Source organism: Salvia hispanica, chromosome 1 (genome assembly GCF_023119035.1).
Source record: "Salvia hispanica cultivar TCC Black 2014 chromosome 1, UniMelb_Shisp_WGS_1.0, whole genome shotgun sequence".
NCBI lineage: Eukaryota > Viridiplantae > Streptophyta > Magnoliopsida > Lamiales > Lamiaceae > Salvia > Salvia hispanica.
In genome coordinates this window covers 36,888,283-36,903,783 of record NC_062965.1, presented here as the reverse complement: position 1 = coordinate 36,903,783, position 15,501 = coordinate 36,888,283, and the positions used below count along the sequence as shown (strand labels likewise).

The window sequence follows — 15,501 nt, the reverse complement described above, 5'->3', positions numbered from 1 at the left end:
ACAGGTGAAGGCCTTACATCAACGACCACATGGAATGTACCAACCACAAGAGATACCCGAGTGGAAATGGGAGCACATCACCATGGATTTCGTGACGGCCTTGCGAAAGACCCTAAAAGGAAACACTGCCATTTGGGTGATTGTAGATTGACTTACCAAGTGTGCGCACTTCATACCGATTCCTATAACCCATGGATCGGACAGACTGGCTCGGATTTACATAAAGAAAATCGTGCGATTGCATGGAGTCCCAGTGACGATTACGCTGATCGTGACCCGAAGTTCACTTCAAAATTTTGGATTAGTCTACAGTGCGAGCTTGGAACACGATTGAACTTTAGCACGGCGTTTCACCCGCAGTCCGATGGGCAATTCGAGAGGACGATACAAACTCTCGAGGATATGCTAAGAGCCGTGGTGCTCGACCGAGGCGAAAGTTGGGAGACCGCACTACCACTAATCGAATTCTCTTACAACAACAGTTTCCAAGCAACGATCAACATGGCGCCGTATGAAGCACTATATAGAAGAAAGTGTAAATCATCGCTCTACTAGATGAAGTTGGCGAGCGAAGGGTACTCGGACCTGATGCAGTCGAGGAGATGATTGAAATTGTTCGATGAATTCGTGTGAGAATGAAGGAAGCCCAGGACAGACAAAATTCTTACGCTGACGTCCGACGGACCGACTTACAATTTCAAGCCGGCAATAAGGTTTTTTCTCAAAGTATCCCCGTCAAAAGGGATAACGCGTTTTGATGTTAAAGGAAAGTTGAAATTGCGTTTTATCGGACCTTATGAAATTCTTGAAGAAGTAGGACCCTTAGCCTATCGATTGGCGCTACCGCCGAGCCTTGGGAACGTGCACAATGTCTTTCATGTGTCGCAGTTGCGGAAATACGTGTTCGACCCGAAGCTCATGATTCACTACGAGGAAGTTGCCATGAATCCGGATTTGAGTTACGAGGAATGACCCCAGATGATCTTGGACCGTAAAGTTCAAATCTTGAGGAACAAATCTATTGCTAGTGTAAAAGTACTTTGGAGAAACCACGAATACGAGGAAGCCACGTGGGAGCTCGAGGATAAGATGATGGAACTGTACCCGGAACTCTTTCCATGAAGGTACCAAATTTCAAGACGAAATTTCTTTTAAGAGTGGTAGAATGTAACACCCCACTTTTTCAAACCCTAATTTTCGAGACATAAAATTTTTTATTAAATGCTTTTAATGCTATGAAGTATGTGGATTAAATAATGAGTGATTTATTGCATGATTCTTTGTGACCTAATTGCGTATGGAGTTGAGTTTGAGTTGAATAGTCAAACTTGTTGATTATATGACGTGGCTATTGAATAGTCAATATTGTGGAAAATATGACGTGGCCGTTGAAAGGTCAATGTGTTGTGAAAATGAGGTGGAATTAAAAATGGTGGATTTTGTGATACGATTATGTGAATATTTTGATGCGGGGTAGAATATATCGTGGCGAATTATTTCTTAAGGGATGAGTGAGATTAAATAGGATTTTCATAAATATCCTACACATACTATAGGAATTTTCGACCCTCATGATTTATTGGAGAGGAATTCTATTTTTCGTGGATTTGATTATTCTCTTGGGATATTTATCCAAATTAAATCCAAAGTCCGATTATTCCTTATTTCCTCTATGAAATTTTCGAAACCCACTTTATAATATGGAGATTTTCGAAAATCTCCTATTTATGGGAGAATGAATTATTTTATTATATTATTTGATCCCTTATTTATTCTCTTCCATGAATAAATATAAATATTCTAGCATATCTTACCATATCTAAGAAGATCTTGCCATATCCTATTTTAATTAGGATTTTAATTTGAATCCTTGTGGAGAGATTCAAAAATCACGCCACTTTCCTACTTTTATTGGGAGATTTATTATTTTATTCTGCTCCGTGATACTTCATTCTACTCCATGAAATATCTAAATTAAATCATAGGCTAATTAAATAGCCTAAGAATTCAAAATCCCCTTATTTCTCACCAATATTAACGCCAATCCCTCCCCCATATCTTTCCAAATCTTTATTTATTTAATTGTGGGATTATATTCTTGAAATCTATAAATAAGAGTGAAAACCCTAAACCTAAATCAAAGAAAAACCGCCCCCCACTCCCCCAAAACCACGTCTCCCCTCTCTCCCACTCTCTCTCAATTTTTCTTCTACTATTCTCCAATATTTCTTCATCTTTTGAGAAGAATTGAAGTTGAAACTCAAGAATCTTTGAAGAATCAAGGCTATTACTTTGTTTCTACCGTTCGTTCTATCAAGAAAAAGTATTTTTATATTAATCTTTCTTCATCTAACCGATTAATCGGTGTTCTTGAACCCTCATGCATATAGATTGAGTGAAAGGGGAAACAATTGATGAATATGAGATGCATGTGTGTGTGTGAATCATGTGTGTGTGTGTGTGTGTGCGTGCCTCGGCGTGCGTGCATGTGTGTTGTGTGTGTGCGTGTGATGTGTGTTGAAAAACACTCATGTGTGACACGTTTTGATGATAGATCTGGAGTTGTTGTGGTGTGAATCGAAAGTATTATGATAATCATACCTTGATTTTGGAGTGGTAATATAAAACGAATCGATGGGAAAAAGGGAAACGCTAGGAACATGCATGAATTTGAGTAGATGATTGAGACTTACTTGTGATACACATAAATTAAAGGTGATAATTTGCGCTCTCGGTGTGATAGCAAGAGGAAGAACATACTTGTGATCTAAGGAATTGAGGTGGGCTTTATTCACTAAACTCTTTTATTACCAAAATATTGATTATGGTGTTATAAGGGTGGATTAAAATGTTATGTCATGCCTGTGATTGTTTTGGTTATGTTGTGTGCTTGATGCCTAGTTTGTGAGTCCGCTCCATTAGGCTATAGGGCTATATAAACGAATTCGGGTCTGAGTAGGGCCGCAAACCCTATCAGGCCAGTGTACACAGTTGGGATCGGGAGCCGTACTTTCTAGTCGGCCGGTCTCGTGGGCGAATAGTGCGGCCACACTTTCGTCGCACTATGGAATTGTTGATTGTTGAGAAAATGGGAGGAAATGTTTGACTGGCCAGTTTATGAAATTATTTCGTGATATTCGATGATATTCTTTTATAAATGCAAACTCGAGTTCATTATGGTAAGGATGGCATATCTACTAAAATGTTTTGGCATGAGTTCACTGAGTATGTTTAAAATACTCAGCCCTGCATGTGTTTTCCCTATGTGCAGGTTGAGCAGCGACGAGCGGTTGGCGGTGTTGAGCAAATAAATTGAATGATAATATGATCGTTTTGAAACATTGAGTGGTGTTGTGTCTTCATACATGACTTCATTTTTCTCTTGGTTGCTTCCGCTGAAAACATGAATTCTTCCCGTTTGTTTGAATTGAACTATTTCATTATTGTTTAGAATATCGAGACATGATGCGTTTTGAAATTCATCAAACCTTTGTCATTTTGAGCATTAATTGTGGTATTCTATCCTTCATTGATTTTCTTGATGAACCCGTTGACTTATTGCTTTAATAGTTCATTAAATACCTTGGTCAAAACTCTTTAAATGAAACCCTAGTCTATGTTCTTGTCTCTTTTAAGTCCGCCTACGTAGCGATCACCGTATTTATTATACCCTAAAATGTCGGGCTGTTACAGAGAGAGTATTATTTTCTAGTGAATTAAATTAATATAGATTTCTAAAATGCACGGTTTTAAGAATGTTATATGTTTTAGTAAAATAAAATATGTTAGGATTATAAGTTGAATGTCGATCTAAGGTTTACTGTGAATTTGATGTGAAATTTGACTTTTCTTAGAGCATCCTCATCCGTGTTCTTAGCTAAGAGCATGGAAGTGGGTCCGGACCCACTTTTACTCCTTATCCTTAGCTAAGAGTACAACACCCACATTCGTGCTCTTAGCTAAGGACAAGTTCAAGGGTCCCACCATTCTATTATTCAATTTAAATAAAAACATTTCCACAATATTAAAATGCATTAAAAATACTCGGAATATTATTACAAATTATAAAATAATTATAATTAAAATCCTAAAAATTAAAAATTACATAATTAAAATCCATAAAATTAAAAAGACCCACTACTCGTTGCCGAATTTCGCCCAAATGTGATTGATTAGATCTTTTTGTAGCTCAGTGTGGGCTCTTGTATCGCGCATTGTTTGTTTCTTTCGATCCTCTCGTTCACCGTCGTATGCACACCTCGGCGTGGCGCAGTTGAGCTTCCGGCTTCATCCTCGTCATAAAAGTTAGCCGCCATCGGTCCTTCGTTAGCTATAATCATGTTGTGCAAGATAATACACGTGTACATGATGTCGGCGATATTCTTAACGTACCAAAGCCGAGAAGGGGACTTCACAATGTTGAATCGGCCTTGAAGGACCCCAAAAGCTCTTTCGATGTCTTTCCGAGCAGACTCTTGACACTGAGCAAAAAGAATCCGTCTCGGCTCTTGTGGATTGCTGAACGACTTCACGAAAGTCGACCACCTTGGGTAGATACCATCGGCGAGATAGTAACCCGTGTGGTATGCATTTCCATTGACGGTGAAGTCGATCGCCGGTGCTACACCATTTAAAACATTATCGAAGAGTGGTGAAGAATATAGCACGTTCAAGTCGTTGTTGGATTCAGCAACACCGAAATATGCTTGCCAAATCCATAAGCGGTAGTCGGCGACCACTTCAAGGATAAGCGTTGGACCGCCGCCTTTGTGGCTGCTTAAGTATTGCCCCCTCCAAGCAGTCGGGCAATTCTTCCACTTCCAATGCATGCAGTCAATGCTGCCTAGCATACTGGAAAAACCATGGACTGTTTCGTGAAGATGAAGCAACCGTTAATAATCGTCGGTGGTGGGTGCCCGAAGGAATTCCTCGCCGAAAGCAGAACGAACACCGTCACAAAACTCTTGAGGCATAGGATTCCAGTTGACTCACCGACATGCAAATACTCGTCGAAGAGCTCAGCCGATTGCCCAGTAGCAAGTTTTCGGATGGCACAAGTACACTTTTGCAACGCCGAGAGACTTTGCCTAACGGTTGCGTCTACACCTGATTGAAAGTATTCAACACGGGTGGACAATGTGTTGACAATACGCATAAACAACCTTTTTGACATGCGGAAACGGCACCAAAAGTAATCTTCTGGATACCGCGGCTGGTCGGAAAAATAGTCGGCAACGAGCCTTTCGTGGGCTCCCTCTGGATACCGCGACGTTTTGCTCTAGTTGGTTGAGGAGGAGGGGCGGGGGTATTGGCGGCGACATAGGCTTCATAGGCGGCACGATATTGTTCATAATATTCTTGTTCTTCGCGCTCCGCTTCCGCAATGAGATCGGTGAAATCCATTTTTGAATTTTTTAGAGAGGGTTTGGGTGAGAGAGGAAGATGTAGATGATTTAATATGAAAAAGTATGAATGGGACATAATTTGATGTGAAAAGTGGGTGATGAATGTGTGTATTTATAGATGATTTTGGGATATAAAAAAAAACACAAAAATCCAAAAAAACGTCCATAAACGGCTCTATTTTTTGGGAATCCAAAAATATTATTTTTTTAATTTTTGGTATTATTTTGAATTATTTATCAATTTTTTTTTTAAAAAAAAGAAAAATCGAATTTGCCACGTAGGCACGGACGGACGAGCTGCAGCGGCAGACGGACGACGCCTGCTCAGCGGCACGGATGGACGGACGGCAAAAATATCACCGCTGCGGATGCTCTTATAGATTAAATTAAACTATAAATTTTTTTTTGAAGTATTTTTAATGTTTTAGCTATTGTTAATTAGGTAGCAATATATCTTTAATTAATTAGCACAAATGTTTTTAAGACGCCATGAAAGATTGTATGATATTTATTGAAATCATGTATGTACAGTTTTTTTTTATGGATAAATGAATTTAAATTTAAAAATCTTGCAACGGTGGACTCGAATCTAAAATCTTTGACCTTTGCATTAACTTGTCTACCATGCCAAATCATACACACCTAATAGTGTATAGTTGCATATTTGTATTCCAATTTTAGAACAATTCATTTATAACTCTTTAAGATTTATGTTTAATTGCTCTCTCGGTAACACGCGTATACCACAACTACAATATCCAACAAGCAACTTCGTTGAAAAATAATTCAAGAAATTTAAAGGTGAAAGTTTCACGTTTAAATTGTGCAGATTGGGTCGTTATCGTGTCAACCCAACCCAACCCGAAATCATCGGGTTCTTATCAGGTCCCAACCCAACGGGTTCATTTCGGATTCGTGCGTGTTATCGTGTACCCAAAAAAAAATCAACCCTCTGTTAATAATAGTAAATTAGCTTGACACGAAATGATAACAACTAAAACATGATGCTATTATACGATTTAAATATAATATTATACGATAAAATAAAAAAATTATCAAATTAAAATAATAAAATTAAAGTACAGTAATATTAAATCTAAATCATAAAAATAAATAATTAAAAATTAATTTTAAATAAAATCAAAGTAATTTTTTTTTTAAATTCATAAAAATTAATTAATATTTTTTTAATTAATAAAATTAAAGTATAGGATTTTTTATTATTTAAAATGAAAGTATAATATTTTTGAAAATTAATTAAAATGAAAGTATAATATTTTTTTAATCAACAAAAATAACTAAAAATAAAGTTTAATAATTTTTAATTAAAAAAAATTGTTTTTTTTCCTTAACGTGTAACCCAAACCCGACCCGATCCAACCCGTTATTTTCGGGTTCTTATTGGGTCGACCCTATAAGGACCCAAATTCTAAATGTGTGTGTTCGTATCGTGTTAACTTCGTGCGGGTCCGTGTCGTATTATCGTGTCGCATCAAAAATTATCGTGTCCGTATATGCAAATTGATTTAGTGGTGGGGAAAATATCGAAAAACTACATTTACCGTATCGAAAAAATATCGAAAACATCGATTTTTCGGTATACCGCAATTTTTGGTACGGTATCACAGTATGATACTCTTTCGGTACGGTAACAATATCAATTTTCCTATACCGTGGTATACTGAATCTTTGGTGCATGCCGAAAAATGGGTATATATTGGAATATTATATTATACTACTTAATATATTTATATATAAACTATAATTAAAAAGAAAAAATCTCCTAAAATTCTACTTATAAATATTTTGTGTGTAAATAGAATTTATTGTATAAAGGTATTACGGTATATCATACTGTACTTTGGTATTCAATAAAAGTGCGGTATACCGCAATAAAGGTAAGGTAACGATATAAAAAATTAACCATACTGAATTAATACGGTATACCGAAAATTCGGTATGGTATCGGTACAATATGTTTTCATACAACAGTTTTTGGTACGGTATGCCGTTCTCAGAATGATATACCATTCCAATCCACCCCTAGCTTTGATACATAAGAATCTTGTATACAAAAATTCAGTATGGTATCGGTATGATATGCTGTCATACAACAGTTTTCAGTACGGTATGAGAAAAAGAGAAGGAAGAAAAGGGAAAAAAAATTTAAGACAGATAAATTAAAAGTTATACTTCCTCCATTCCCACTTTAGAAATCTCATTTGAATTCGGCCTAGTGCTAAATTTGATGTAGTAGAAATTGATCACTTTTGCTATGTTTGGGTTTAGTCACTTTTTAGCCATATTTCCCCACTTTACCAAAGAGCCTACATTATAACCTAAAATAAAGACCTTTCGAATTTTTTATTTTAATCACATAAAGTAAAGGAGGGATTAGACTTCGAGCAAGTCTAAGAGCATATATTCATTACCTTCTACACTTTGAGAGTGAGTGATAAACACACTTCTAAACATTTGTGAGCGCATGTACTTCAAGGTGATCGACTAGCTAGTAATGAAAATGTACTAATAAGTTTTACTTGATTTGATTTGTATTCTTGTCAAACTCTTTATTTCTTGTTACAATTTTTTGAGGCAACTATGAAGTCTAGTTTTTAGCATTCGTGTTTCTTTATTACTTTTTTCTCTTGTTTTGTTTAAGGACAAACAGATAATTAAGTTTGGGGAGTATATACCAAAGTAATTGCAACAATTTAGAAAATATATACATAAACAAAGTATAATGTGAAACTTCCTAAAATTACACCTTATTAATTTTGAAATTAGCACAGTTGCATATTTTCTTGTTCTGGTATATTTTCCAGATACTTTGAATCATCAAGCTAATGTGTATATTTTCTGGATTTGTCATGCTTTATATGATATACACATGAATGTGCATAGGCCTATATCACAAATCACAAATACCTATAAAGTACAAATAGTCGAAGCTATAAGCAGTTAAGCACTAAGAGTTTCAGAAACCGAGACACCCGACTAGGCATACCTCTAGGCTCTAGTGACACACATGATGGCGTGACAGTGGATAGAAGGCTTCAAGGAGTAGGGACCTTGCAGCAGATATCGAAGATTTCATCCAAGGGAGCATGGTCGCCAGTCCCTTCATCCTTCCTTGCATAGAGCAACTGCTTTCCTTTAAATACAAGCATTCCTCCCTAATATCCAAGCATGCCGAATTTCATTTAGATGAGAGATGAATGAGTTGGAAGATTTTAGGGACACAATTCAAAACCTGTTGCAGCACGCTGCTAGTATCATCTGGAGTGGCTTTGATAGTGTAGTTTTTCATGGCCTTCTTCAGTTCCTCATATCTTGAAAATACTTTGGTCTGCACAGATTTATGTTATAGAAAATTCTAAAGTTGAGTAGAAACAAGAAATTTTGCAAATCAAAATAGGGATCGAGAACTATATACACTAGCTGGGTTGAGAAATGTCCGGCGAAAACCATAATACAAGCCCAAAACATCATATGCCTGAAAATCCAGTTGGGGTTATAAATTAGCTCAAGCTTGGATACAGAATAGCATACTCAACTAGTAGTTGCACGGTACCTTGCGATCAGGGTCAGCATAGAGGGACTCCATAGGAAACGGTAGCTGGCACAAGAACACAATTGGTATTAGAGATCAAATCCACGTATGCCAATCATTTAAACCTTTGCACTGATGGATACATGACTCAATAACAAATCAGCAAATTGATGGCATATGTTATGAAATAATTAACAATGTTGCCAATCACACATATCTGGTCAAATTTACACCCAATCTAGTTACATTCCTATTCTGATACTGATGTTTTAAACTCTCCCTACACGACCATGCAAATATGAAAAACCTTATTCTGAAAGATAAAGAAAGCTCCCCAAAAAAAAAGCAATTAAACGAGTTTTTATACCCATAGATAGATTCATTGGCAAAAGAAAAAAAAGATAATGAAATTACTCTTTCAGCAAGAAGGCGAGCTTTGTCAGGAGTTCCAACACCTACAGCAATTAATTTCACACCAGCTGAGTCAAATTTCACCTTTGCTTCTTTAAGTGATGCCGCAAGCTCCCAGCTAGAATACAGAAAGGAAAGAGTATGTTCAAACCAGAGAGATAATCTTATAGTAGTTCAAAATAAGGTTTCCTTAGGGAAGTCTGAAAATTACCAACAAAAACACCCAAAGTGTCTCAAGAGTGCAACAACAGCAATTCCCTAGAAACAAAGAGCCTTCAGTGAAATGTGAAACGTCTGTGATATGAAACACAATTGCAGCTAATCTACTGTAGTACGTAAAATTGCTCTTGAAACAAACCTCGTAGTCGAAGTAAGATATTTTGTACAGTAAAATTATGGTGATTGTTAGGCCAAGAAAATGAACGATTCTCTTTCGGTACATAATTGAATGTGTACAGTGTACTACTTGGAAAGATTTCCGGTTACAGGGAAGCTAAATATACAGCAAACTTGGAATGGAACAGCACTAAATCCAGATGGCTATTGTACAGTATTACAGAGACACATGCTTCACAAAACAAATGAAGATTTAACTTGATTCCATCTACTAGGACTTCTGTAAACAAACTGCATTTGAATAGGACATCTATTGTCAGTTTAAGTTGCATTTCATATCTATCAACTTAATGCAAAACTATAAATTTTTAACTCAAAACTGGTTGTATAGTGATGATTTGATATTCATTTCTATACATCCAAGGTCGCACATCTCTTTCAAGTTTACTAGTCCCACCAACTACTTAGAAAATTGTTGATTTCAGACATGTTTGTCGAGAAAGAATGTGAAAACAAAAACTTACAAAACAGAAGCAAGTATTTCGTTATATAAACTAGCATGTCCTTCAATGAATTTCTTGGCATCAAAGATGACTTTTCCTTTTAATCAACCGTGCCAAGTTTAGCCAAGTTTAATTATATGTTCATCCACCACCATCTGAATACTCTTTTGGTACATTTACAGTCTAAAACTTATAACTGGAACAATTCTTACCTAAGTCAGTAGCATACAGATGATACAAATCAAAGATACACTAGATCATAGAGCTTAGACAAACTTCAAACTGATTATGGATTTTAGATGAACAGAATTGTCAAGATACAAAGCACCATATTCATCATCTCTTAATGCATTTCCACATCACACTTACTAAAAAAATTATGGTCTTCATCCGAATTCATAGATTGTTTGGACGAACCAGAACATATATTTTCAACAAATTATGATAGAAAGTGTAATGAATTCACCGAAATTAATCACGTTTTTCCTGAAGAAATAGAATGCCTAATAAAACCATGTTAAGATGGAGTAAAAAGTTTCGAAAAATCAAATTCAATCGCGCTTTGCTCTGTAACTTAGGTTTAATTTGTCGATCAAAAATTTGGGGAAAGGGAAAAATTAAGTATAATCAGAAAAGAGGGCACAGTTTGCAACAACATAAACTACTAATGAAACCTCTTGCTGATCCCACAGATTCTTCAATTGCACGGGCTCACCGGCGGCGGTGAAGATGCTGACTTCGCCGAGCACATCTGATATGTCATCAGGCACGACGGAGGAGGCTGCGGCGGACGATGCCTCCACCATGAGCGATGGCCTATTAAGTTTCCACCGAAAACGAGGTGTGGTGGAATTAGTTGAGGTAAAGAAAGATTGGGAAGGGAATAATGATTTCTGAGGGAGGGGAGATGGAAAAAGAAGAGAAGTGGGTGTTGTTGTAATTCGTGGAGATATGATTTTCGCCATAGTTAGTTCGTTGAGTGGAAGCAGAAAGTCTGGTTTTTTCGTTACAGAATTATGATTTCTTTATAATTTTATCACTTTGAGTGATATGCCAAATTTGATATTTTTATATGAGTGACGATAAACTATCAAATTTTGTACAACCACATTGATTTTGATGTATTTATTTTGAGGGACGTGGTCGAATGACATGAGACTCATTCATTTTTAATTAAATGGTTAGGGGATTGATGGTGCCTACAAATCAGCGTGGGGAATAGTCACTGGGTCCGCCGATATCCTTGGTAATTACCAAAAAAAAATAATTTGATGTATTAATTATATATTAAAATAATAAATGAAGTAAGTGGACAAGTTAAAAAGACTTATTAGCCTTTAACCTCATTTTTTTTTTTATATTTGAATTTTCTTTCTATTAAAATTTGAATTAACACTAAAAACATGTATGGTTCCAAAAATTAAAAAAATTACACACAAAACATAAATATATGACCACAATATTATGCACTTTCATATACTATATATGCATCCATATATTTTAATTAAATGCATAAATAAACATATATTTTTTTTAAATAAACTAATTTTTGGTTGTACAAAATTTTGTCACATAGGTTTGTTATTTTCGTATATCTCTCTTTTCTTATTATTTTTTTCATCTTCTGTTTTATCTCTTTTATATTAAGTGGTTTAATATGAAAAAAAATCTTAAACTTTTTCTAAAGATAAAAACTTTTTAGTCTTGAAAATATTGTTTTACATATTTTATATTGTTTGAATTTTATACTACTATTTCCTCAGTCCCCCGATTAAGATGACACATTTCTTGGTTAAAGTGTTTAATTCAAAAGAGAAAAGGTGGGTGTAAGTATTAAAATAGAGAGAAAAAAAAGATGAATATTTTAATAAAAGCGAGAAAAAGTAGTTGGGTGTATTAATTGGAGAGAGAAAGTTTTCAAAAAAGAAAATGTGTCATCTTAACTGGGACAAACTAAAAAGGAAAATGTGTCATTTTAAGTGAGACGGGGGAGTATAACATTGCTCTAGATGATAGAAAAATAAATATACTTCGAATTTTATTAAACCAAACTAAAATTTCATTTAGAATTTACTAGTAAATCAATGTTTCTTGCATATTAAGACCTATTAAGTTAATAGGTCTCGATAGCACGTATATATTGCATACAAAGTATTAAGAGGGGGGAGTATCCCCAACAACAGGGGCTGCTGTGGTTGAAACGGCAGGGGAGTACAAATGAAACGCAGCATAGGGAGATGCGAGAGGAATGGTGGAATTGAAGGCGTATTAATTCTTTTGTTCACTTATCCATTTCTTTATTTCATTAAAAATTCAGTCAGCCAATTTAACTTTATTTCATTGAGTAGCTATTAAAATTTTATTGGAGATTTTTTTAGTATTTTGTTTTATGAATTACGACCAACGCCACTTTTACAGAATTATTAAAAAATTAGTAATAAGATATAATTTAAATTATATAATACAATCTTATAGACCGAACACTCGTAATAAATTATTTGTAATAAAAAGTTTAAATGTAATCCTCCCTCCATCCATTAAAAATATAAATTTCCTTATAAATTTGTTCTTTAAAATTGACTTTTTTTCTAATTTATACCAATAAAGTAGGTCTTTCTAATTTATTACTTCCTCCGTCCTCGATTAATTGTCATTCTTTTCCATTTCGGTCCGTCCCTCAATAATTGTCATACTTCATTTTTTCATAAATGGTAAGTAGGTCTCACATTCTACTAACTCACTTCACTCACATTTTATTATAAAACTAGGAGTATGAAAAAGTGGGTCCCACATTCCACTAACTTTTTTAACCAACTTTTCTTTACATTTCTTAAAACTGTGTCTGGTTAAAAAGTGATAATTAATCGAGGACGGAGGGAGTATATAATGATCAAAATATATAAGTTTTCCAATTGATAAAGTTAACTGAATTTTATAGTATATATATTTGAATAAAAGAAATTTTGCAGAAAAAAAAATAAAAAAATTGCACCCTGTTTTTTATAGTCTGGTGAAAAATGAGTTTGGCCTAGAAAATTAATTAATACTCCCTCCGTCCGCGAATAGGAGTCTCGGTTGGCCATTTTCATCCGTCCGCTATTAGGAGTCCCGGTTAGACATTTTATCTTGGGAGTATAAAAAATGACCCCACTTTTCCCTTAATTTAGAAGCTGCAATTAATTTTAATCCACTTTGATTGCAAATAATAATATAAATGGGCCCCACATTCCACTATCACACACTTAAATTATTACACTCAAACTTTTCTTAAAACCCGCACCCAACTCAACTGGGACTCCTATTCGCGGACGGAGGGAGTAATTATATAAATGTTATTGAAAGGGAGTATTACTTAATATGTCAATTATTAATTAGTTCTTGTGAGTATGTTATAGTACTTACTCTTTTTTAATAATTCTGTAAAAGATGCATCGGTCGTAATTCATAAAACAAAATACTAAAAAAATCTCCAATAAAATTTTGATAGCTACTCAATGAAATAAAGTTAAATTGGCTTACTGCATTTTTAATGAAATAAAGAAATGGATAAATGAACTAAAGAATTAGAAAGAGTACGTCTTCGGTCCCACCATTTCTCTCTCATCTCCCTATGCTGCGTTTCATTTGTACTCCTTTGCCATTTCAACCACAGCGCCCCTGCTGTGTTTTTTAACACAGCAGGGGATCCTCCCCCATTAAGAGGACAGGAGAGATGAGAGAAAATATATGAAATAATCATCTCCAAATATCATTAATTGGTAGTGCACTACCTTAACAAACTTACATAAACCTAAACCTAAGTATCAACCATCCGTATGTATAAATATCCTTCTTATAAAACTCAATTAACACATGCCGATTGCATTTTATTTGATGCATTTAGAAAAGCCCGAAGCTCAAAATGGCTAATAAAGATCCAACATAGAGATTCAAAATGCCAACATATAAATATATAAAAAAATAACCAATCAAGAAGTATGAAACAATATCCAAGGATTGGCGAACTAAAGGTCACACATAACCGATCAAGAAGAAAGCCCAAAGAACCACCATAATAACTCCAGGAAAAACAAGAAAAACACACATCCGGACTTCACCTGTCGCTTTATTTAATCTCCATTTCAACCTTTGATAACACTCAAATCTTCAATTGATTAAATACTAATAAATGTTAATTCAATTTAATTTTTGGGGATTTACATAATTTTTTGGTGTACTAAAGAACTAGACTTGGGTCGAAGGAAGCAAGTGTTCCTGGACTGAGAAGCATAGCCGAACACCAAGCCAGCGATGACGGCGATATGCTAAACCCGAGTGGGCTTAGAATCCCAAAACAACTGTCCGTTGATTTCTGACTTTTTTCCTCTTCATTTTCTGAATGCTGGACGAAGTTAGAGTGATGCGGTGGGTGGAGGCTGAGAGGGGGCGGCGCCACCTCCTGCAGCCGGGTGGGCTGGAGCTCGACCCCACCCGTCAGCTTCTGGACCACATCCTTGAACTCGACAGGCGCCACCTTGTATATTCTTGGCGGGGCTGGTAGGGGCGGAGCGATGGGCTTCTTGGTAGGTTTACGCACGGTGTGGAGCGCTGACCGGAATGACGGCGGCGGTTTCCCACTCTGAGTTGAGGAGTTTGATGAGAAAGAATACATAGCAGATAAAGAGGAATGTGATGAATGCGACTATATTGTCGTGATTGTTACTTTCGTCTGATTATTTATATATATACACATCTCGGGAAGAAAAAGTCGTGATGAAAAAGTCCAAGGTTTTAGAGCAGTCACAAGAGTATTACTAAGATAATTGCAAGAATTTGAAGTCGAACACCTTTGGGGGACACAGAGATAGGGATATGGAGCTTGTAGTCGAATAAAACAAAAAAATTACTCCTTCCGTCTTCTATCAAGTGTTTCACTTTGATATGGTATGATTTTTAAATGTACAAAAAAGTGGGTTAAAAATGTTAGTGTTGAATTGAGTTAATGGAATGTGAGGTCCATAACTAAAAATAATAATGGATGAATCAAAATTGAAAATTCGGACACGTAGTAGGAAACGGAGAGAGTATATTGAAGATAGACGAGGCAAAATGTTTTATTTTGTCGCGAGTTTCGGCGTGATCTATGGAAGCTGACCTTCTGCCGTGAAACATTTTTGACCGATGAAAAATTATTGATAATATATTCATATTATTGCTTGGCTCATGCTTTGTAACAAAGAAAACAATTGTTTATAGCAACCATAGATACAGTTCAGAAGTACTGCGGATTTATTAGATGATGATAATAATAATT

The 15,501-nt window shown here is 35.5% G+C and overlaps 2 protein-coding genes across 2 annotated transcripts; both read right to left on the bottom strand.

The window, feature by feature from the left end:
• Window positions 1-8,109: 8,109 nt before the first annotated feature.
• On the bottom strand, window positions 8,110-11,243 carry LOC125206586 (prostamide/prostaglandin F synthase). The gene is made up of 7 exons (XM_048105834.1): window positions 10,883-11,243; window positions 9,581-9,627; window positions 9,373-9,487; window positions 8,980-9,024; window positions 8,842-8,901; window positions 8,659-8,754; window positions 8,110-8,581 (listed from the first exon to the last, which is right to left on the bottom strand). The coding sequence occupies exons 1-7, from the start codon at window positions 11,171-11,173 to the stop codon at window positions 8,462-8,464; spliced, it is 774 nt and encodes a 257-aa protein (XP_047961791.1). The 5' UTR covers window positions 11,174-11,243; the 3' UTR covers window positions 8,110-8,461.
• A 3,181-nt stretch (window positions 11,244-14,424) lies between these two features.
• LOC125195584 lies at window positions 14,425-14,859 on the bottom strand. Its single transcript, XM_048093722.1, has one exon. It carries the CDS (start codon window positions 14,857-14,859, stop codon window positions 14,425-14,427), a length of 435 nt encoding a protein of 144 aa, XP_047949679.1.
• Between the last annotated feature and the right edge of the window lie 642 nt (window positions 14,860-15,501).